At 40.3% G+C, this 23173-nt stretch overlaps 1 protein-coding gene across 2 annotated transcripts in view; it reads left to right on the top strand.

The window, feature by feature from the left end:
* Nucleotides 1–23173, top strand: part of MAML2 (mastermind like transcriptional coactivator 2) — a 347162-nt gene that overhangs the window by 264598 nt on the left and 59391 nt on the right. Inside the window, exon 3 of one of the 2 annotated variants that reach the window (XM_036028659.1) lies at nt 14044–14121. The exons of the other annotated variant lie outside the window; for it this stretch is intronic. Coding sequence (XP_035884552.1) covers nt 14044–14121 — 78 coding nt within the window. The remainder of the gene's footprint in view (nt 1–14043; nt 14122–23173) is intronic. 2 annotated transcript variants of the gene reach the window in all.

The raw sequence follows: 23173 nt of genomic DNA, 5'->3' as shown, positions 1-23173 counted from the left end.
ACCAACCTGGACAGTTTAAGTCAGAATCTCTTCAGGGTGGGCCTAGGCATCTTTCTCTCTCCCGCCTTCTCTCTCGGTAGAGACATGTATCTCCCCCAGGAAATTCTTCTGCGCATCAGTGTTTAAAACTGCTGCTCTAGGGGAAGTATTTGGAGAGGGGAAGTTCACAGACTTGCTTTACTTCCATTTTTGAAAAGTCAGTCTTTCTTACGCAATATTGAAGAGAATCAACTTAGGTCAATTATTGTAGTAGAGAAACTCATCGGGAAAATTCTTTCTGATGGCTGAATAAAGAGTCTTGTAAATGCAGCTAATACAAATGAGAATAAAATGTTTTTTAAGTAAAGTAAAATATATATGTACATATATGCATTATTATTATGACTCAGGATACTCATATAATTAAGAAGTGACACTTTTGTTGACATTTAACTACATCAAGGAGAAAACTTGTTGAACCAGAAATGTCAGTGGGTGAGGTTTTTAAAAAACTGTCTCTGGCAGGTATTTTCTTCATAAAATTCCATCTTTCCTTGGAGAGAGTTTTCAGTTTATTTGGCCCTATTTATAAGCAGGTTTGATGGTGTCATTACCCTCAGGCCAACAAAGCAAAAGAAAAAAGGTAAAATTTTGTACAGAGGTCAACAAGACCTTAAATAAGCAACTTGAACCCCAAGCTTATAAAATACGACATTTGAAGTCATTCTTTGGGAAAGGCTAACAGGGTTTGCAGTGGAAACTGAAACAAGGCAGGTAGCAGGGGATGTGCATCTTCATGTCTCTGGTCCAACACTCATGTTAACGTGAAATATCATATTCAAAGAATTCAGTAGACCCCAGTCCATAATCATTTCCTCTCCTTCCTTGGATTCTCATAGCAAATCTTTGAGGCCAATTTAATATTCTAAATCCTATTTACCAATGACAGGTTTATAAACACGATTTTAAAACACAATTAAAATGGGGTATAATTTCCAGGAGATGGATTTCCTTGGTCTTCCTTATCCTGCATAGAGTATGGGGACCATGTGACAACATTGGGCTTTAAAGGGTTGCTGCTGATATAATAGACTTGCTTTCTGAAATAGAAACATTATGGTTATAGGGCCATGCTGTTGGCTGCAAGAAACACATTTGCTTCAGTAGAAATGGCCCCTTGTTATTTCCTTAAATGCATGCCCTGTTATGTGGAAGAAGGCATTTTGAGAGACAGTCCATGCCTTGAAGACTTGTTTTTAAAATAGTGGCAGGCTGTACTGGAGAGATGAGCATGGATACTAGAGATGCAATGGCCAGAGAAAAATTAATGCAGATGGAAGCTTACCAGCTGGAGGACGAGTTCTGAAGGGCAAGGCTAGTATGCCCATTCAGGAAGGCACGGTAGATGTTCGTGGTAAGCTGCAAGAAACATGGGAAGTCTGGCCGTGTGTCTGTCGTGTCTCTCCCTGCTCAAACCCTCTACTGGTTTCCCATCTCACTAGTGGCAAATGCCTAAGTCCTCACAAAGCTTTACAAGATCTAACTATAAGATCACAAGTGCAGGAGCACTCATGCACACATGCACACGTACACACACATATGCTTACTCACCACCCACCTCCTCCTACCACAGCACCCACCACTCTTCCTGTGGTTCTATCCCCTAGCCACACCTGCACTCCCAGCATGCACCAAGCACATGCCCATCTGAGAATCAGCTCTTTCTATTCCCTCCGCACCTCTCTATCTTCATCACCAAGGTTAGTTTTCTCTGTAGTTTTTATCAACTTTGAACACACCATTCAATTTACTTGGTTTTGTTTATGTCTGTCTGCCCTCAGTAGAATATAAGTACCATGAAAGCAGGGGCTTTTTTAGTTTTATTGACTGTTGCCTACCCAGCCTTGGGAGTGCCTGGCACTTAGTAAATGCTCCATGCTTATTTGTTGAACAAGTAAAGGACTTTTCTTCCTACTCTCCTTATCTAATATAATTATTTCTAGAGATCTGGTCCCAGTAATGCAGTGGAATCTGGTCTCACTTTAAGTCAGTGCTTACCCAAAATGCACATCACTAGATCTATATCAGTAAAGAACATGTAATAAGTGTTTACAGATAAGTGACTCAGGGCTGAGTGTAATGCAACTCGTCCAGTCCTCCAACAACATCGCATTCTCCTCCCATTTCCGTTCACATTCCCTTCACCACGAGCCACAGTGTAGAGGGTTCCCAGTGACTGCAGACAATGGGCAGGGAATCCTTTGGGGCTGATGACCTTGAGCCTGTCCTCTGTCAGAAGGTGCTGTCCTTCCTTTGACAAAGATGGGGCTCTCTCTTGTGCCCTCAGAATGTTAATGTATGCCAGCCCCGGTGAGTCATTCAACACGTGGTGACAGTTTACACACTCATTGTCACCATTAGTGAGAGGATCCTGCAGCACTGGTGTCCCATCAGCAAGGCCCAGGCAGTGCCAGGAAGAATCAAACTGGGGCATAGGCATATAAGATGCCCCATGTTCCCTGGGGATGGGGGGTGATTTCTGAAGAACTACTGGTTTCGCTGCTGGTCGAATTGCTCAGCTCTCTGGGAGAGGTAACTAGGTGGTTACCAGTCCTTGACACTTTCCTTTGAGCAAGTTTCCAACCTTTCTTTGGAAGAGGGAAAGGGGAGCAGGCCTAGGAGGCTGCCCGGGCCAAGCACAAACAGGTAGGGTCTGGGGAGGTCACTGTATCCCAGCAGCAGGAGCTCCCAGTTCGAGGTAGCACAGAGGGAGGTTAACAGCATTGTAGTCAGACAGACTCTGGTTCACATCCCAGCTTTGCCGGCCCCTAGCCATGTGACCATCATCAAAGTACCTAAACTCCTTGTGTTTCATCATCTTTAAAATGAGACTAATACCTACCACACATGATTATTATAAGTATTAAATTAAATGATACCATGTATGTTATGCAGTTCTTGACACATAAAAGTTCACAATAAAAGGCTTCTCCCCAGCACCAGACAAGACCTAGATCATCCTTCATGAATATTGGAGAGATTTATGGAATGAATCATGATTCTTCTTGCTAGACTGTATGTTCTCATCCCAAAGAATTTTGGGAAAAAAACAGCTAAGCTAAGGTTCTTTGCTCTTTATTTTTTTTATTCTGTGTGTGTGTGTGTGTGTGTGTGTGTGTGAGAGAGAGAGAGAGAGAGAGAGACAGTGTCAGAGTAACAGAGAGAGACAGAGCGCTGTACACTAGGCAAGACACAAGAGATTTAAAAGAGAGAAAGACAGAAACATGGTTTGCCCTGATATGAATTGAGAGCTAATTATCAATTGTTAACTTTGGTTTAGTAGAAGAACTTTTCTATTTCTTTATCTTGGCCTTTGGAATAAATATTTGATAAAACCAAGGCAATTCTATTAGTAATGTTTCCTAAGCCCCTTTTTTAATGTGTATAAGCATTTTAAATCTATCAGACATATATTCAAAACATTTTTCAAATCATAAAAAAGATCAGTTTTGTTCAGATACTTTAGGTTCTGGAAATAAGCTATTTCCTGTCTACTTTGACACAAAAACATTCCTTCTAGCTTTTTAAGAATACAGTCCCTTGTTGAGAAGTTGGCTTCCTGGTTTCAGGCATGAATTCTTATCATTTCTAAACTTTCAACTTTCATTCTACACTTAGAATTCAAACAAGATGACAAACAGTGATGGAGTTTATAAAATATGAAATTTATGTATGAAAAAGGGAAAAAAATCAGTTGTTTCCAACATCTTAATAACAATGATTAAAACCAACTGAAGGTTTACTCTGTGCTACAAAATGTCCCAAGCAGTTTACATTGTTAACTCATTTAATCCTCACAACAGTTGTTTTTTTGAGGAAGATGCTGTTATCCTCCATGTTTTATGACACACTGAGATACATGGGGGTTATTGAATTCACACAAGATCCTGTAAGTATATTCTAGTGTCTGAATATATTGTCTTATACAAATGTAATAGTGACTTGTTATTTGTGGATAAGGAAACTGAGGTTTAGAGAGGCCCAGAGATTTGCCCTGGGTTCATTTGCCCTTTGATAGGGATAGAAAAAGGACTTGAATTTAGGAACGTCTGAATTCAAAGCTTAGATTTTTCATACATACACTTTAAAATATTCAGATGAGCCATCAGAATAATTTACATAAACATGTCATCAAATAATCTGTCTCGTGGAATTTGAAAGGACATTAGAAGTTCTCTCGTCTAACTTTCCCTGCAGTGTACACATCTTTGTCTAGAGTGCACTCGACCAGGGGTCACCGGGCTTCTGCGTCCATCCGCCTACCCTCCAGGAACACAGATGGCCCATTACTGAACTGCCCTGCTGGCTGGGAGTTCTCTTATTCTGAGCTGCTGTACTGTGACCTCATCGTATGTTTCATAACTTGTGGAGTAAAGCTTGCCATCCTTAGGAATCTCAGCACTAAACTGACAGTACATTGAATTGTGTATCTTTAGGAAAACAGAGTTAAAAAACGCCATGTAGTGTTGTCTCACAACTTGCTGATCATGAGCTTTGGAATCCTTAGGTAAAAGATGCCCTGGCCACTCTTAGCTAATGGGATAGACGTGAGCTCATCTCGCTTCTAAGCACACCAGCAGCATCTGAACAGAATGTAAGCTCTTTGTTGAACTCTAGTCCAGCAGACATTGTATTAATAGCAAAAATGAGAAATTCAGGACTGGATTTGGGTGTGGAATTTAGAGACTTTTATTAAAATTAGAAGCTGTTCTATTCACACGAATTTAAGTCAAGAACAATTATAAAGGGACTTTCAAATAGGAAGAACCTAGTCAATGTGTGTGTGTGTGTGTGTGTGTATGTGTGTGTGTTTAATGGGCATTTACTGGGTAACTATGTGAGAAAGTGTAGCTCCATAAAAAGCCATAGGTTTTGGAGTGAGGCAGCCTTGGGCGCAGATCCCGGCTTTGTCATTCTGAGCTAGGTAACCTGGGTAATTAATAACCTTTCTAAGACTTGGTTTCTCATCTATAAATAGGAGTAATAATATGTATTACAGGTACTAATGGGACCACTGTGACAGTTAAATGGCATAATGTGTATAAAGTGTATAGCCTTCTCATTGGCACATAGTTAGCACTCAGGCATGGTAGTTATTATTACAATAGCTATTCATTCACTTACTCAAAGAGTAAAATTTATTGAGTCCTCATATAATAGAACCATACATCCAAGCTTCATGCCCTAGGCACTGAAGGTACAGCATTAAAAAGATAGAGACATTCCATGACTTCCCAGAGCTTGCAGTCTCGCTGGGAAAAGAGACACAACACAAGCAATAAAAAGGAAACCTGAGTTATGAGAGAGGATCAGTTGGAAAGCATAGGGATGCATAACTTTGTGTAAAGGATGGGGAAGAGGTCCTGAAGGAGGTTAGGAGTCCTGAGGGGAGAGTTAGCAACAGGCAGATGGGGTACGGGCATGGGTGGACGGCGTGTCGCAGGCAAGGAAACAGCATGCACAAATCCAAGTGAGATAGAAGGAATGTGCTGGAGAGGAAAGATCAGTGAAGGCCAAAGGGATTGACAGAAGGGTGGCCTCAGACTGGAACTGAATTGTAAAGGACCTGTATTGGCTATGTTAAAATTTTTGTTTGGGTTTTATCCTAAAGTCAATGGGAAGCTATTCAAAAGCCTTTACTGAATGGAAGGTGGGCAATGAAATCCTGTTTGGCTTCAGTATAATGGAGACGAGTAAGACTTGGTCCTTCTCATCAAGACGGTTGTAATCTGACATGGGAGACATTGAAGGGGAGGAAAGGGCTGGCTGAGGTAGATACAAAGTTAAAGAAGGCCTGGGGGAAAATGCTATTAGATACAAAGTGCTAGGTGAGGTTTTTAAAACAAGGAGCAACTCCAGTGAGTTGATAAGGCATTTGAGACAAGTCTTACAAATGGAGGTCCAATAGATGAGGAGAGCTGGTGGTGATGAGGGCACTTGACCTCCTGGCTGCCCTGTCGAAGCAGTCAGATTAGCAGCCATGCCCTTAAAGGGCTCCCATCTTATGTTGCCAAGTCTACATTTCTCTTCCTTCCACTGCTCCGTATTTCAGAACCCCTTTGAGAGAAAACTCGGCCACCCTTCATGTACCCCTAAAACCCATGTTCTTTAAGTTTCAAATTATTAACATGTGTTATACCCTCCTCCGTTCTTCGAAGGTTATTTCCAGCTAAATGCCTATGTAAGCTCAGAGCTTTGCAGAGAACGTCCTACACACCCCCTCCAGGGTGAACTTTTTACCTGTGCTTCAGTGCTGCATCTACATGCTTATTGAGAAGTTAAAACTGTACAGGAAATACTACATCATCCCGTTGGTATTACCAGTTAAATCACTGAGTGTCTCAGCCTTATGAGGTTGAGCAGTTTATTATAAATGCCACATCACAGTTGTAGCTACTTTCTGTTTCTCTGAATGATCCTGTGTAACACCACCAAAGGCAAAAAAAAATTTAAAAAGTTACTCTTGTCCAACCCCACCCAACTTTGTATTTACTTTGTCTTAATTGATTAAATAGATGAAACAGATATCAAAGCGGTAGAATTCTTTTTCACACAATTACTAAAATAGTCATTTTTCTTTTAAGTAAACTTTTTCCTTTAAATAATGCCAAAAGTGGAACTTTTCTCTTGTGGTGTGACAATTTCCTCTCTGGTTATGAGTCGTAGATTCAGTGAAGTGCCTGTGCTAACAAGTGCTTTCACATTAAACATCTGATTCACTGTACTTGGAACAGGGCAGGTTTTCAGTAAGTATGTGTCTCACTGCCTCGAAGAGCCCTCTGTTCCCAGAGTTTACATAGTCAGTCAGGTCACATGTTGGATTTGTTGTTTTCTGTTAGAGTTATTGTTATAGGCGTTCAGTCGGTCAACAAGAAAGTGTGCTCTGTGTGAGATCATGAAGCTCATACCTCTTCAAGCAACAGGGATAACATAAAAAGTGAAAAGCAAAAACTTTTGCTCTTGAAAATTACTAGAAAAATAAGAGAGAAATGTGTTTTTCTTTTATGATGTTTCTACTTATGGAGTGTATTTCTATTCAGTAGGATTGATTTGAGCTACTTCCTCATAGCAGAGGGAAAAAACGAAGTAATGAGGGAAAAAAGGAAGAACAGAACGGAAGAAGGAAAAACAGAGAAAGGGAGGAAGGAAGGGAAGTTTTGTCTAGAATGCAAATTACTTACCTGAAAAAAATTGTTTTTGAAATTCTGATTTATGGGTTTTTATACCCTTCATAAGGAAAAAAAAAGTGGCTTGTGTTGGAGGACCCATGGCTCCTCCAGTCTTTATTCACACCATGACTTCCAGGTGTCAAGCTGGGCTAGTGGCAGACACCTATATTCCAAGGAAACAATCCAGTTTCCATTTCTTCCCTCTATTTGAACAACTGATGTACTGAGCAGGAAACTGCATTAATCTTTCCAAACTTGCTTCCACTTTTATATTTTCCTCTTCTGATGACATCGCTGAGAAAAAGGGCGTGCGTCGCATGTCTCTCCTGATGCCAGCTCATTTAAAACTGCCTTCCGTCAGCCTTCAGATGCACACTCTAGCTTGTGAACTTACGCCCTTCACCCAACTGCTGAGATCGCACTGTCTCTTCATCCAGCAAAAACGGAGAGGAAGAATAGTCCAAGCAGACAACTTTTTGTAATCAAAAGAATAGCTGTCAATCTGCTTAAAGCAAATTCACAGAATTTCTAACTGAGTCCCTTATGTGAGTGTTTTCTTGGGAATTCGACAACCTAGCAGAGAAGTTCCTTAAAAAGAAATTGTAGAGCAAATAATTATTCTCCCAAAATCACCAGATAACATACAGCACAGTGCCTCTTCATTTTCAGTTTCTTTCATCTATATATCTGTACGTATTTCAGATCCAGAGTAACTTGACAATCGAGATTGCTGAGTCCATCTCCAATTTCTCATGAGTCCCAGAAATCACTTCACCTCTTGGGTTCTCAGTTTCCCTTCCCATGATACTGAAGACTGCGACTTTAGGCTAGTCTCATGAAAAACAGATTAGGATATTCAATAAACACAGTTGAATTATTCATTCTCTGAGCTGTTTTCTCACTGGTTTGAAAAAATAACTCCTTTAGACCCAGCCGCAAGACTACCATCAGTAAAGTAAAACTTAGCAGTGATTTAAAAGAGGTGATTTATTTCCAAAGAACCCTAATTTTCTCTCAGGGAGTGGTAATACTGAATATGACACTTCAGTCTTTAAATAGAGGGACTCAGCTTTAACAAATTGTAAAGCATTAGTACTCAAGAAAGAAGTGCAATACCATGTAATTTTCACTTAAATTCCCATTTTCTTGTCACTGGGTCTTTTCATTTAGATCCATGGCCTCTGTGCATGCATTAATTTTTCCCATTGACATGTTATAAAATGGTTATGTGGGTGATCTTATGCTGTGTAATAATGTAAATAATAATATTTTCTAAATTTAAAAAATCAGAATGAATAGTCTGAAAAGTCACAGGGGCGAAAATTTGTAATTGAATAAAGACATGCTACATAACACAAGAACAGGTTCCAAGTAGGTTGAATTCTGTTTGGGGTCTCAGAGCACCACTGGTTCATTGTAGTGTCCTAGCTTTCTCCAAAAATTTCAACTTCATGTTTTGCCTACTTACAATTCTGCCAGAAAATTTAGTCATATGTCTATTTAGTCATTGCACTTATAAAAATGGCCACTATTGTGATGGAATCATTTTACATAACTTTTAAACTTCAGCACATAAAGCTCCTGCCTCACCTGACCACTTTGGCTCATGGCGCCAGCCATGGTGAAGACACCGCCCGGAGCTCTTTCATTTCTCCGTGCCTTTGTTCATGCTATTCCCTCTGCCTGAAGTGTCCTTCCCCTTCCCTCCTGGCTTTCCTCAATGCACTCATCCCAGCTCATTGGTCATCTCCTTGAGCAGAGTTTAATGTTATATTCCCACAGCACCTTTAGCATGCTTTTGTTTTAGCACTAAACACATTGAAAATCCCGTCTCTGCCGCGGGATTGTCAGAAGCTCACAGGCAAAGACCACTTTCTTTTTTTTTTCTTTTTTTTTTTAATTTTAATCAGTATTCAAATATAGTTTTCTCCTTTTTACTCCCAATCCAGTCCCCCCTCCCACCCTCCCCACTTCCCTCCCATTACCACCCTCCCCTTAGTTTATGACCATGTGTCCTTTAAGTTTGTTCCTATGAACCCTTCCCACTGTCCCCTTAAATTCCCTCTTCTCTCCCCTCCGGTCACCGTCAGCCTGTCCTCTATTTCAGTGTCTTTGGTTATATTTTGCTTGTTTCTTTGTTTTGTTATTTAGGTTCCTGTTAAAGGTGAGATCATATGGTATTTGTCTTTCACTGCCTGGCTTGTTTCGCTTAGCATAATGTTTTCCAGCTCCATCCACGCTGTTGCAAAGGGTAGGAGCTCCTTCTTTCTTTCTGCTGCATAGAATTCCATTGTGTAAATGTACCATAGTTTTTTGATCCATTCATTTACTGATGGGCATCTTGGTTGCTTCCAGCATCTACCTATTGTAAATTGTGCTGCTATGAACATTGGGATGCATAGGCTCTTTTGAACTGGTGTTTTAGTATTCTTAAGATAAAGTCCCAGCAGTGGAATTGCAGGGTCAAAAGGCAGATCCATTTTTAGTTTTCTGAGGAAGTTCCATACTGCTTTCCACAGTGGCTGCACCAGTCTGCAGTCCCACCAGCAGTGCACTAGGGTCCCCTTTTCTCCACAACCTCTCCAACACTTGTTGTTTGTTGCTTTGTTTATGGTGGCCATTCTGTCTGGTGTGAGTGGTATCTCATTGTGGTTTTAATTTGTATCTCTCTGATAGCTAGCGATATTGAATATCATTTCATGTGTCTTTGGATTTTCTGTATGTCCTCCTTGGAGAAGTGTCTGTTCAAGTCCTTTGCCCACTTTTTAATTGGATGGCAAGGACCACTTTCCATCCGCCTTTATGCCCTTGGTGACTGCAAAAATGTCTGTCCATGGTCAGCTCCCAATAAGTTTGGAATACATGACAGAGGGTATTCTTTTCTACTTCTATGTTTATTACTTAATGTGGGCTTCTTGGTGCCTTCCTTGACCTTATACTTCACCATACAGCATACACAGAGAACATGAAAGTAGAGAATTAGAAATTTTTAATTGAGGGCTGCAGAGAGACAAGCAATGAGCTATAATCAAGATTTTTTTTTCTTAACATTGCTTTTTACTACCATGCAGCTCTCAGCTTATAACTCAGTGCTCTCATCAGGTATACGTTTAACATGATTTAAGCAATTTCATCATCTATTTCAGTCATAGTTTTGCAGTCATTACCTTGGGCATGTGAATGTCAATGACAAAGAGTCAAAAGTCCCAATTCCCCACTAGCTAGCTTACCCTAGATCAACTGCCCAAAGTCCATGCGCCTTGGGCTCCTCTGGGAGTGACGTAGTGTTGTCTACTTCACAGAGTTGTACGGAACGCAGGAATCCCATTTTGTAAAGAGCTCGACGCAGCACTCGACAGTAGGTCACACTGTGAGTGGGGGCTGGGACTGTTGGACTCCAACACAGTGGGGTGGCTGGGCATAGTTCTCACGGCTTCTGTAACTGCAATAGAAAGAACTGGGTTCTGCTGAAACCAGGTACCTCAAAGAGGCAATCTCGCTGCTGTTGGAAACTGCTTGGACTTACACAGCCTTACCATTGCTTTCTGCTCCGGGGATTAGGTGAAAGGTTCTGCTCTGAGGCCAACTGCAGGGTTGGCCAGCTGGCCCAGAACACACAGAATCCCCAGTACTTCCTATGTCATTTTAAGCTTAGAAATAATCAGGAAAAAAATGTGTAATTCTGGTCATCAAATCTAGCCATTAAAGGAATGTATACTACACCTCAGACACTTACTTGAAGTCTTACTTCAAGTAGGACTGACACAGATTTAAGATATAATTTTTAATGAATTTCCTGAAAAGATTCCTGGCCCTGCAAGTTAAAAGGGAGTATGAAAGAGCTACTAGAAGTAAGGATAATTTGCAGTGAAAAGTATTAATTGCCTAATATTAAAAGAGGGACCTGGAAAATTAGGTACAGAACAGCATCACTGTCCAGTATGATAATGTCTTTTGCTAAGAGATCACTCTGAGTCATGGTTTACAGAAAAGAAAAGTTAAGTCATCTGCACTATTCTTTGTTTTTAAAGGCGGGAAAATATGAAATACAATTTAAGGAAGTGTATTTAAGAAAGATTTCTGTTCCAAGTTTTGACTTCAGAGGTCTGCAGACTCTACTAACATGGAATACCTCGTTCTCTGCCAAAGCCAAAAAAATGAAGCGCTGCTGTATTTAGAGAATAAAGAAAGTGTAACATTTGTTAATGATGTTATTTTTAAACAACTATTAAGCTAGCTTTTTCCTCCCAAAAGATTATTGAAGAGCAGGCTAAACTATACTGTTTTATACTGCTTCTTGAGGGACAGGGATATTTTATCTTGTTTAGCAGGTCTACAGCAAGACCTGCCATTCAGAGGTTATTTGGTTTTGGATGAGGAGATGGATAGATGCTGGAAAGCATGATAATCATGGATATGTAACTGATATGGATGCGTAGATTAAAAAAAATTCAAACCCCGGTCTCACTTCTGCTGTTCTCCACCCAGGTGATTTGAGGCAAACCTTCTACATCTCTGGGCTTCATGTCCCTCATCTGTAAAATGAATTGGACTAGATTATTTTAATAAAGCCTCCTCCAATTCCAACAGCCTATGATTTTATTTTTTAAATCAATTCTTTTATGCATCTGACACATAGTTGAAAGTCTCAACTGAGACTTGTGATGTGGATTGATACACCAAACAGCAAATTTTAGTTCAAGGACACTGGTATTCTTCTGGTATTCTTGGGATGCAGTTGGCATCCTTTTGGCTTTGTCAAAAGCACATACTATGCAGTAAAAATGGCTGGTCCATTTTTTTTAATATGTGAAAAGATTTGTGACTCCCACATGTAGGGCATGGCATATTGTGAATGGTAGCCTACATGTATGCAAATAAGAAGCAGGAAGATAATTAAATCCGAGGTGGAAATAGAGTAGATTTGTGAATGAACAAAGGAAGTGTGTTCCTTTGGAAGCCAAGATGTCAAAGATACATTTTATTGATACTGTACACTTTCAGCTTTCATGTAAATCAGTATTCAGTCAGTATTCAACTGCTTCAAATGTTCTAACTCTGCATTTCTGAAGAATCCATTGTGTGTATTAACTGTGGCTGAGGCAGGAGGAGATGTCAGGCATTTTAAAATTTCAAACTTTCAGAGATTTGCAGACATGCATGATGCTACACCTAAAGAATCGAATAGTCAAAAGGCACCTTATTTTTTAGCTAAAAGTGAGAACAAAACAGATTCATTTCTTAGACTTTACTTCCAAACTTGGGTTTCTTCTTTTTTTTTTTGTCCCTCAGAAAACAGCCATCGAATTAAGCGGGGGGGGGGGGGGGGGTGCAATTCAAAGGGTTTTGAAATGCTTCCTTACTGCATACCTTTCCAATGGCTCAGTTTTGGCAAAGTAGTTCCAGACCCTACCACTCTCCGAGCTCCCCCCTGTCCTTCCTTATGACTCACACTCACGCTTGCGTCTTAAAAGGCTGCTCTGTGGCTGCAAGGATGCCCTGTTGGAACAAATATAAGCTGAAAGTAAACCTAAAAGTCATTTAGTCCCATCCTCTAATGTTACATAGATGGAAACTGGGGTCCAGGGAGGTGACGAAATTGACACAAAGTAGCACAGCAAGTCACACAAGTATTTTGATTCTAACCCATTGCTCTTCATAGCCACATTGATTCCTAACAAATAATAAAGGACAAGAGAAATGGACCCTTAAAAAAAAGTAACAGCTTTATAACACTATTTTTTTTTTCAGATGAGCCACTCTTTACACCTTTTCACATTGTTGCTTTTGTCTTGTCAGTTTCTTGTAGAAAGATGAGTTACTGCTTGGAAATTCAGCTTGGCATTTTCTTTAGACAAAGTGATCTTTTAAATGTAGCCAACATTTCTTTTGGAGGATGGCTCCATTTCACATAATGCATCCTAAGATTGATGTTTACTAAGTTGGTTGTTTAAATCATGTTTGGAGCCTGGTTGCATTGGCTGTTTCTTTGTCTCTCTCTGTCCCTCTCTCTCCTTTTTTCTTGTGTGCGACACAAAAGAATGGGGCCCCTAGGATCACGGGGAAATGGATCAGTGTATTCATGTGTGAGCTTTACAAAGCACTGGAGCAAAGGTGTCATTAAATGTTAGAAGTCATTCAATCACACCCATTTCTTCATACCAAGTAAAGAGGAAAAATGCTCTATATGGTAACTATCCATAAAGCTTTGTGTATTCATTCACCCCTTACTCCTTGTAGGAGCTGCCTCTCTTTTTTCCTTCCCTCTCCCTTAGAAGAGATTTGAGGTTAGCTTTGTTTTCTGAACTGCCCTTAATATCCAGCTCTTAGTTATTGTTGAAAGTAACTATCATAATAGATTTTTTACAAAGAAAGAGAGCTTCTGGGTTTAATTCTGATTATGTTTCCTTTAAAATGACTGAGGATTTTCTAGGTATCCATGCTGCTTCTGCCAGCTTAGAAAGAGAAAAGAATGACTCTTATCCCCCAAAAGGGAATGAATTGTTTACCCTTACATAGCTTCTAACAACCAATTTCTGGGTATTAAATGTAGAAGTCAATTATGAGAGGCTTCAATGTATCAGTATCCTGTTTGTCCTGAAATCTAAATGGAATTTATGAGAGTTTTGAAGCAGATGCCACCTGGTGGGTAGTTAAAGTATTGTAACTGAAAGTAGTATAAATGGAAAACATATGGAACAGTGTACCTTAACAAATAGACTGATTGCTAATTTATGTAACCAGTACTTCCCAGGCCCCAGGTAGAGTACAGTGTCCCTAACTTGCTGTCTGCAGTCTAAATGTTTAAATTTAATTTTTTCTACTCTGAATACAGATGTCCCTTCCTGTTCATGCGCAGTGCCAGATGCCCCAAACTCTACATCTAGTTTGCAACCAAGAGAACAAACTCAAAGTAAGTGCTTGTCTTGAGTGAAAGGATAACTTTGCAAGAATGCATTTGAGAGCCCCAAAAATTAAAACCAGAGTTAATATAAGAGAAAATGGAAAGAGAGAGACAGAGATGAAATAGGGTTATGTAGGAATAAGGGGCAAGTATATCAAATTGAAACCACGTGTAAGACATAAATACAGGCTGAACAGCTAATTCTTTCTCTGAGAGACCCTTTATAAAAGGATTGATTTCTAGTGAACACCCCTCACACTACTCCCTCATTAGAAGAGCTCGTGAGTAAAGCAGACACTCCTTAAATTACCCAAACTCCTTTAGAAATTATGTATTATAGTCAAATTCCATATTACTCCTGTTGGTGCTGGTCCCAGCCTGGGCTGTTCTTCTGACTACCTGAGCAGGTTGTTTCACATTTGGGGACTCAGTTTCCTATTTTGTTAAATATCACTTTATGAATTTTATAGTTCCTAGTGAGCTATTTAAAAATTGAGATACAAATGAATAGTATATTCATAAACAGAACCCCCCAAAATACTCCCATCTAGAGTTGCAGCTTGGAATCAGGACACTGACAAGTAAGAGTCTGTGAAAGAATGGTGTTTCTCCACAAGTAGAAAAATATCTTCAAAAGTGAGAAATTTCACAACTCCCATCTGTATCTTGCTAGGAAGCCCTGTGGGAAGTTGGTAGAGAGGAAAAGCAGACAGCCATGCAGTGCTCTCAGACTGTTGATTTTTTTTGCTCTGGCAGGAGTGAGTCAGTGGGTTGGGCATTGTCCTGCAAACCAAAAGGTCAGAGGTTTGATTCTGAGCACATGCCTGGGTTGCAGGTTTGGTCCCCAGTCGGGATACGTGCAAGAGGCAACCAATCAATGTTTCTCTCTTGCATCGATGTTTTTCTCCCTCTTTTCCTCCCTCACTTCCCCTCTCTCTGGAATCAATAAAAGAAAAAGAGTTTTTTTAGAAAGATTGTCCATTTTTTTCTTCCAATGGAATATAAAACAAACTCCATGGATTTCTTACATGAAAAGCTCTCAAAATCAGGGCACCCAAGTTGTGAGGCCCATCTCCATTTCTGAGTCACAGATACACATATATGGCTAAAACAAGGGAAGGGGCAGGCAAAATACCAAACAGATGAAGAGAGAAAGAAAAGATGTTCCCAAACATTAATTGTTCATCCACATGACTTACTGGTATGTTCATGTCTCGTATCAGCCACTGCTAATGAGAGTGTTGTCCCTTATTTCTCTTTTAGTTTATAAAAGGAGTAGCATTATGTAATCACCCTAATGAGGTAACAGAAATATAAGTACACAGGAAAATTTGATAGGGTTTTCTCCTAATTCATCCTCTGCTGTGTTGCTCACCCCCCTCCATTCCATTAAACCTCCCTCTCCCCTCCACACTCCCCCCCAAACTGGCTGTCTTCAGTCCCAAAGGACGTATTGTTGGCTATTATTTATAATAAGTCTCTCTCCTCTTGGCAGGATATAGAACAGCTGTTGGTCTATTCTCTGCCACAAAAACCAACTTCCCTCTTTTGCCCTGGATGATTGGAAGAAGTCGGGGAGAAGAGCAATTTATAGTTGTGTTACAGCACCTCTATTTTCTTTTATGTTTATTTATATTGCTTCCATTTCTGTCTGGGATTTCTGAGATAATCAAGATCACTCTGCACAGAATTCTCTTATGGGAAGGCTCTGGTGGCAGTTGATGGTGTTTTCCATCATTGAGTCAGACATTTTAGATCTCCCGGCCAGAAGAAGTAGTGAACATTTCTTCTGTTACAGTTTGAGAATTTTTTTTCATTTTCCTTAGAAACTCATAAACGTGTTCTATTTTACATGAGCAGTAAATGACTTTGAATTTTGCGAGAGAAGGCACCTTGTTTTGTCAACTATTTGATCCCAAAACTTAGCCCCGTAGCTGCTCAGTCAGCCTTTGGTGAAGGACTGGAGGAGAGAACTGACTGGGATTCTGGTCTGTTCCCCATTCGGTCCAAACACAGAGGCTCGCCCCAGACTTCCAGGCTAGTCCAGCCTCATCGCCTGAGGTGGGACCTTCTTCTGAGATCTTTTGTCTTGGACTATTTTTGGCTCCAGGCTTCACCCCAGGGTGGGGTGGGGTGGGGGTGGGGGAGTATGTGGGAAACCAGCTACAGGCATCTCAATGTTTCACAGCCTAACCCACAGCTAAAGAACTCTTGAACAGGTACTGACCCTTCAGAGAGACCCGAGCATCTCCAGAATTAGAATGCGGAGTGAATTTCCCTGTTTTTTTAGGGGTCGAAGGAAACTCACAAAAGGACCCCAGACACAAGATGAGACAGTCTCTGGTGCACAGAAAGGAATCACAGTTCAGCATCAAGGTACCCCAGTGTAGAGGCGGGCTGACTGCCGGTCAGGGCCATATTTAGTGAAGTCTGGGACGGAGCAGCATGGAATGGTTAAATCCAAGGCATTGGGGTGTGGCAAAGAGGAAAGAGACCCCTTATTACCTTATTTATTCCTATGTGAATTTAGTTGAGTAAGTATTAACAATGGCTAACATCTTCCAGAGACTAACCCAGCCCCTTTCTGGAGGAGAACTGGAGAGCCGACAATTTCTATGTGGTGGGTGCCTCTTTGTAAGGGCTCATGAAACACTTTCAAATCTAGTCTGTGTTCCTAAATGTGTCTGTCATGAGCCTACCGATAGACCTGGCCCTCTGTATTTTCTCTGATACTCCACAGCTCACCCAATAAGCCTTTAGTGAATGTTCCCAACAAACACACAGGAACATATGTGATTAAAGAGGATATTAGGTGCTCATGCCACCGAGATGTCGGCCTTTTCATTCATCAGCAGTTTGCAGGCAACATGGGGAGTGAGAATACTACCAGCTGTGGTGTATAGCGTACTTGCAACATGACAGACTCAGTGCCCATCGCTTTAGATCCATTGTTTTATCTTATCTCGTGATCTTGCTCATAAAGGGAGTCACTGAAGACAGAAAATGGCACGGTACTTGTTTTTTGCCTAAGTGTGAGCCAGCCCTTTAGAACTGGAGTAAGAGGCTAGTCAGGTTGGGTCAGAGAGTAGCTTAAGCCTTCTCTGGGGAAGTCCTGATAAACAATTAGATCCTGGTAAACTTAGCCCTTTTTCTGTCCTTTACCTATCTCCCTGGTTATCCTAATGCCTCCAGAATAGTTGCTTATTCCCTGAAATAAATTTTAACTGGGGGGCATTCAAACATTTTAAGAGATGAAGAGCCAGGAGAATTGTTGAAGGAAGTGCTTGGTGAGAACAACTGTTAAGGTGTGCGCAGCATCAGACAACGTCCCGGCGAAGGACCAGGACTGGAGTCAGGCTGCCTGGGTCAAAATGCTGGACTAGAAATGGAACTTCAAAGCGGCCTCTCTGTGCCTTAGTTTCACCATCTACAACATATGTGTAGTAATGCTACTTCACAGAATTCTTGTTCAAGATTAAATAAGATAATGCTTATAAAGTGCTTAACACAGTATGTGGTATTTAATAAATCCTGGCCACTGATATAACTATTATTGCTAATAATCAATATATACCTCTTACTTTCCACAAGATATGAGAGTTAATTGAGAGAAAGGATCTTAAATATTCTTTGAATCTAGCACAATGTGTAGTACATTTCAGATTCTGAATAAATTTGGTTGACTGGCGTGGGCTGGATGGATGAATTTGAGTTTATGTGGATAAAGGCACTGTGAAAGACCTAACTCTTTCCAGATCCCTCCCCAGGAAGTCATACCTCACATTACCCAAAGGAAATCACTATGACACCAAACCAACTTGTAACACCCAACAGGCAGTTTCTTAGGTTCACCTGGACGTTTAGACTCGGAAGATTCCTGCACACAACATTTGATGTCAGTCTACTCAGGATATAGGACAGGAACTGTGGCTTGCCGGCTCCAACTGCAGAGCAGCATCAGACATTCTTCTGTAATTAGAGCCCTACCGGCTCAGGTGCAAGATGATGGAATCCATATTGGGCAGGTGAAGGAACTGCCTTTGCTTAAAATTCTCATATCTCACAGCAGTCAATAACTCTTATAACAACTCCAAACACATAGCTTGCAGGGTCCTCTCGAGGGACATTCTAGTTACAAGAATTGCTACACACAGGGAGTCCAAAGAATGGCATTTCCATCAGGTATTTACAGTTCATTTGTAGCTCTTCGAGCCCGGATGCAGCCTACCACTGAGGGTCATTTTTACCATATGCAATGTTGCCTAGTAACATAGTTGACACATACCATCTTTATCTGTTTCCAGGGAAACCGAGCTAAGAAGTTAACCAAAGGTCAGATTCCCATGCAAAAAGAAAAAGAGCTTTATTAACTCTTTGCCCACACCACCTAAACAGTTACTTAAAACTTAGCCTGAGAAACCTAGCCAATGTCCCTGTGAAGAACTCACTCTTACACCTCATACCTGCCACAAATATTTTACAAAGTGGAATAATATAAGCTTGGCACCATCCACTATTCTGAGCCTTCCCTCCACAACCAAGTCAAGCTCAGTGACCCTTGACACCACGCTGGCCTTTCTTCACATTGTGCCCCCAGCCCCAGCCTCATCCTTCAAAGCCCAAGCATCAGTAGCTCTCTAAAATACACACTCACTTTAATAAATACACAATAGATTTCAGTTTCCCTGGGCTTGTGTAATCTTAAAAGATTATCCCAGCCCAGGAATCACACCACTGAGGATCTTTGAGTTTTGCCCTTCTTGCAGAGTTCCTCACAGGGTAAAATGAGATCAACGAGGTAAAGAGTTGAACAGACCATAGTGGAAATCTAAGGTAGCCTACAGTGTAGAAAGTGGGCATGATGTGAATGACATCACATCAACCTAAGTGGGAAGCAAGAGAAGTCCTGACTCCCTTGATTTAAATTATTAGTGATGATAACCATCTTTATAAGTAGGTAAGGAGATTTTTTTGACCAATGAGAACTGCTAAACTCTAAGACTATTTCACTTTTTAAGCAGCCACGACGTGGTAGAATTTAGTGTCAATTTGCCTTAGTGAAAGGATGAAGTACTCGGTTGCAGGTTTGATTCCAGTCAGGGCACATGTCTGTGTTATGAGTTAGATCCCCAGTCCTGTCGGGGTGTGTCTAGGAGGCAACTGATCAATGTTTCTGTCTATCTCTCTCTCTCTTTCTCTCAAATCAATAAAAATATCCTTGGGTGAGAATAAATAATTAAATTTAAAAATTTGTGTGGTTTCTTACCTTCTAACAATTGGGTGTTGTCTTTTAAAAAGATAAAGGTTTAGGTATTCCATTTATTTCCATGCCCAAAGGATAATGATAGTCAAATTTATGTATTGGTATTGTCTGACAGAGACTATACGTGGACTTTACTTATACTCTCTTGTTTAAGCATCTCAGCAGAAACCAGTGCTCAGAGAGGTTACAGGACTTGCCCAAGGTCACTCAGTTGTACGTGGCAGAGCCAAGTTAGGGCAAGTATACTGTCAGTCCAGACCCCAATGTCACACACTCTGGATATCTTCAGGGAGATGCTTATAAATTATGCATTCTTTCCATGAAGCCAGTCTGGAAATGCAGTGGGAATAGATTTCACATTGCTTTCAAAAATTACTTTTACCTCCTTTTATCAAAAAAAGAAAAGGAAGTTCAAGGACTTTATTGAAATAGGAAAGAGATTAAGTTTAGATGAAAATATGTGTGAGACAAAGGGAAACCCTTGTTTTATTTGAATTTCTTTTCTCTATTTTATATAATTACCCAATCTAGAATGGAGCTCATAATACAAATGCTCAAAAAAGACGCAAAGTACAAAGGAGAGTAAAGGAAAGTAGAACATAGCAGGCAGAGTCTGAAGTCGCCACTCTGCAGCTAGTTCTACCAGAGTTCTTTTAAAGAACTCACTATCTATCTTGAAGACATGCTAAGTAACAGAAGAACAAGTTTCAAATTGAATAATTTTATTTGAGAGATTACAGTGGCAAGTTTAATAGTTTTTCCAAAATATTTCAGCTACGTGTTTTGTCTACTTATAATGTACTTGAACATGTATTCCTGCCAAAAAGAAAAATTAAACTAAATTCTTTCACTACGGCTAGCATGTTTATACATTGATCTGATTAATTCACAGATCTGTGCAATGAAACAACTTATAATTGGTAAGAAAAATTCTATTGGGCAGTTTAATTGTCAAGTAAATTTTTAAACCTGCATGGGGAGTGAGGAGAAATAAAGACATGTCAGCATTTTGAACCCATAAAGGGGTGCTTTCTCATTGGGCATGCCAATCTAAGAGAAGGAGAAAAAGAGAAAAGAAAGACTGGCTCTGTCCAATAAAATAACTGTTTCTTTAAGAAATTTGAAGAAACATAATCATATAACTTTTCAATAAAGTTAAATGTAATAAAATTTTATAATTCACTCTATTTTCTTCTTCTCTTAAGACACTGTTTTAGAAAAATATTTGCACAAGTAAAATGACCTATATTTATTTTAAACTATTTTAATTTAAAATAATTTTCTTCCTGTCTGAATTAAATTCAAGTATACAAAACATCGGTTTTATAGGAGATACAAGATGGATTCATCAGAACAGTTTTATCTTCCTAAACTTGATTAATTGGGGGCATCAAAGGAAAATGGAGTGAAAATGAATCTACTTTGTTTTCTTTAGTCATGTAATTTTATAATATGTTTTAATTCTTATACATTCTTATTACCAGATTTCTTTGTTGTCTATTAACTTGCCCACCCATTAAAGAAAGTTTAAATAATATTAATTGCAGTGTATGTGAGTGTTAGCAACTTTTGGAAAGTGGGGGCCTCATTATGACACCTAGTCGGGAAGGCTGGAGTCACTCGGGCATGCACCAGCAGCAAGCAGAACGTGGAGAAGGGAGGTGGCCCACAGCAGGGAGAAACCCTCCCTGAAAGGCCCCAGATTCTCAAAACTATCCCACTGACCACTTCCATATTTTCTACTACAGACTAGGAAGACTAAAGCCATTCCTCATTCATACCTTAGCATGACTTCTTTTAACTAATTTTTTCTAACACTTGATAGAGATTATCAGAAGGAATGAATGGAAGAGAAGTTAATCGGTATCTATTGAATGCTCACTATATGCCTTGAAGTAGGTGAGGCATTTTATTTAAGTTATCAATTATTGAGGCAATCCTCAAAGCATACCTGTAAAGTATGTTAAATTAATTAAAGTTCAGACCCATTGAAAGGTGGGGAAACTGAGGCTCAGAGAATGAGGTGAATTTGCCCAAGATTTCTTATTATAAAATGCCAAAACCAGGATTTGAGGAAAAACTGCTTGGGTTTGGATTGAGTAGCAAGAGACTTGAAGGAAATTATGAACAGTGGCATTTGGGGGGAAAGCATTCATTATTCATTTAACAGCTATGATTAGCTATGAAGTGCCAGCTCTATGCCAGGCACCCGGAAAAACAGGAGTGAACAGTAACTCCATGGACACTATACTGCTGTCACTTAGCTAAGAACTGCAGAGCCAGGGGCAGCACGGTAAACTAGGAGGCAGAGATGTGAAGAGGGAGCAAGAAGGGTCCAAAGGCAAACAGGTATGTATCTGCTGAGAGCTTCAACTTCAAACGTTCCCCTTCCTATTGTAAGGTTCTTACCTGGGCTTGAGCTAAGGTCTTTCTCAAGAGTAAAACCTAAAAAATTTGTTGTTGGAAAGCAGGGGCTCTAATTCTGGGAACTTACTATTTAAAGAGAGGTTCTGAAGTAGAACCTCTCTAATCACCCTGGCCATTGGAAGGACACAGATGTGGGAGGTGATGATCTAGATTCCATTTCTCCATCCTATTGTCCCCTGAACAGCCTCTGGCACTTAGAAGATCCTTAACAAATGATTGTGGGAGGAAGGCAGAGAAGAAACAACTGTGGGAGTGAGAGAAGGAAGAAGGAAAAGGAAAAGAAGGAGCAAGTCATCCCAGACTTGTGCTCAGATTCTGCCGGTCCGCCGCAGATCCCGCAGTGTGAATGGGGCTTGACTTGTGCCATCAAGGGGTTGAGATTTTCCTGCGTGTGAAAATACTCTAAGTAACTCAGCCATGCTATCATGTAAGCCTATTTTTTAGAGGTATTAGTCTCATAATTTGAAGGTAAGGTGTATCTTACAAAATTGGAGGTGAAAAAATAATGCAGCATTCTGACAGAGGTAGTCTACCGTTCATAGTTTCAAAATTAGAACATTTTGCTGACAAAGAGAAATGTATTTTTAAGTCTTAGATCGTAAAAAACAATTTTCATCCTAGTCCTCTAGCTAGGCTATTTCTGCCAGCTCCCCAGCTATGAACACAACACATTCTTGCAATTCATCACTTCCCTTGGCTCAAGCCAGCCTTTAAAATGGTTGTCGGCATGTGCTTCTCATTAGTTCTGCCTCTGCCTCACCTGGGCTGAGCAGACCCCTCCGTCCTGCCTCCCTGCCTGCCCTCTCCTCCCCGCGCCCCTTCCCAAACCCGCCTCTCTCACCAAGCAGGACTGCCTGCTGGCATGGCAGAGGTGAGCAAAGGACAGGAGAAAAAGAAGGAAATACTTCAGCTCTTTCAAAAGTAACTTCTGTGGTTTAACAGCCTTTCGTTCAGAAGTAAGACCTAGGAAAAGAGAAAGCTGAGGGCGAAACCAAAAACAATAACAGAAATTAGGAAAAAAAGCAGAAGTTTGCTGACTGGGAGAAAAATAGAGAGGGGGGCAGCAAAATGTTAGAGGGAAAAAAATCCCATCATTACATCAGTTTGGCAGCCAAATGGTTCTTTAGGTCACCGGCTCCTGTCTTGATTTATCTTCTGGGCTCTACAAGGAAGCGTTACCCGTCTGGTGGGTATTTTCTGTTTAACTTGGTTATCTGAGTGACAAAATATTTTTTCCATTGACTGGATTCTGCTCCCCTCCATGACCCAGTGCACAAATTAAGAATTAGACTGAATCAAAGATTTTTTAATCAACCCAAAAGAGCCTTTCCGCACATACTACATTCTTTTCTAGTTTCCTCTCTTTAGTGG

The sequence above is a fragment of the Phyllostomus discolor genome, chromosome 6 (genome assembly GCF_004126475.2).
Source record: "Phyllostomus discolor isolate MPI-MPIP mPhyDis1 chromosome 6, mPhyDis1.pri.v3, whole genome shotgun sequence".
Lineage (NCBI taxonomy): Eukaryota > Metazoa > Chordata > Mammalia > Chiroptera > Phyllostomidae > Phyllostomus > Phyllostomus discolor.
This window is presented reverse-complemented; position numbering and strand designations above follow the sequence as displayed.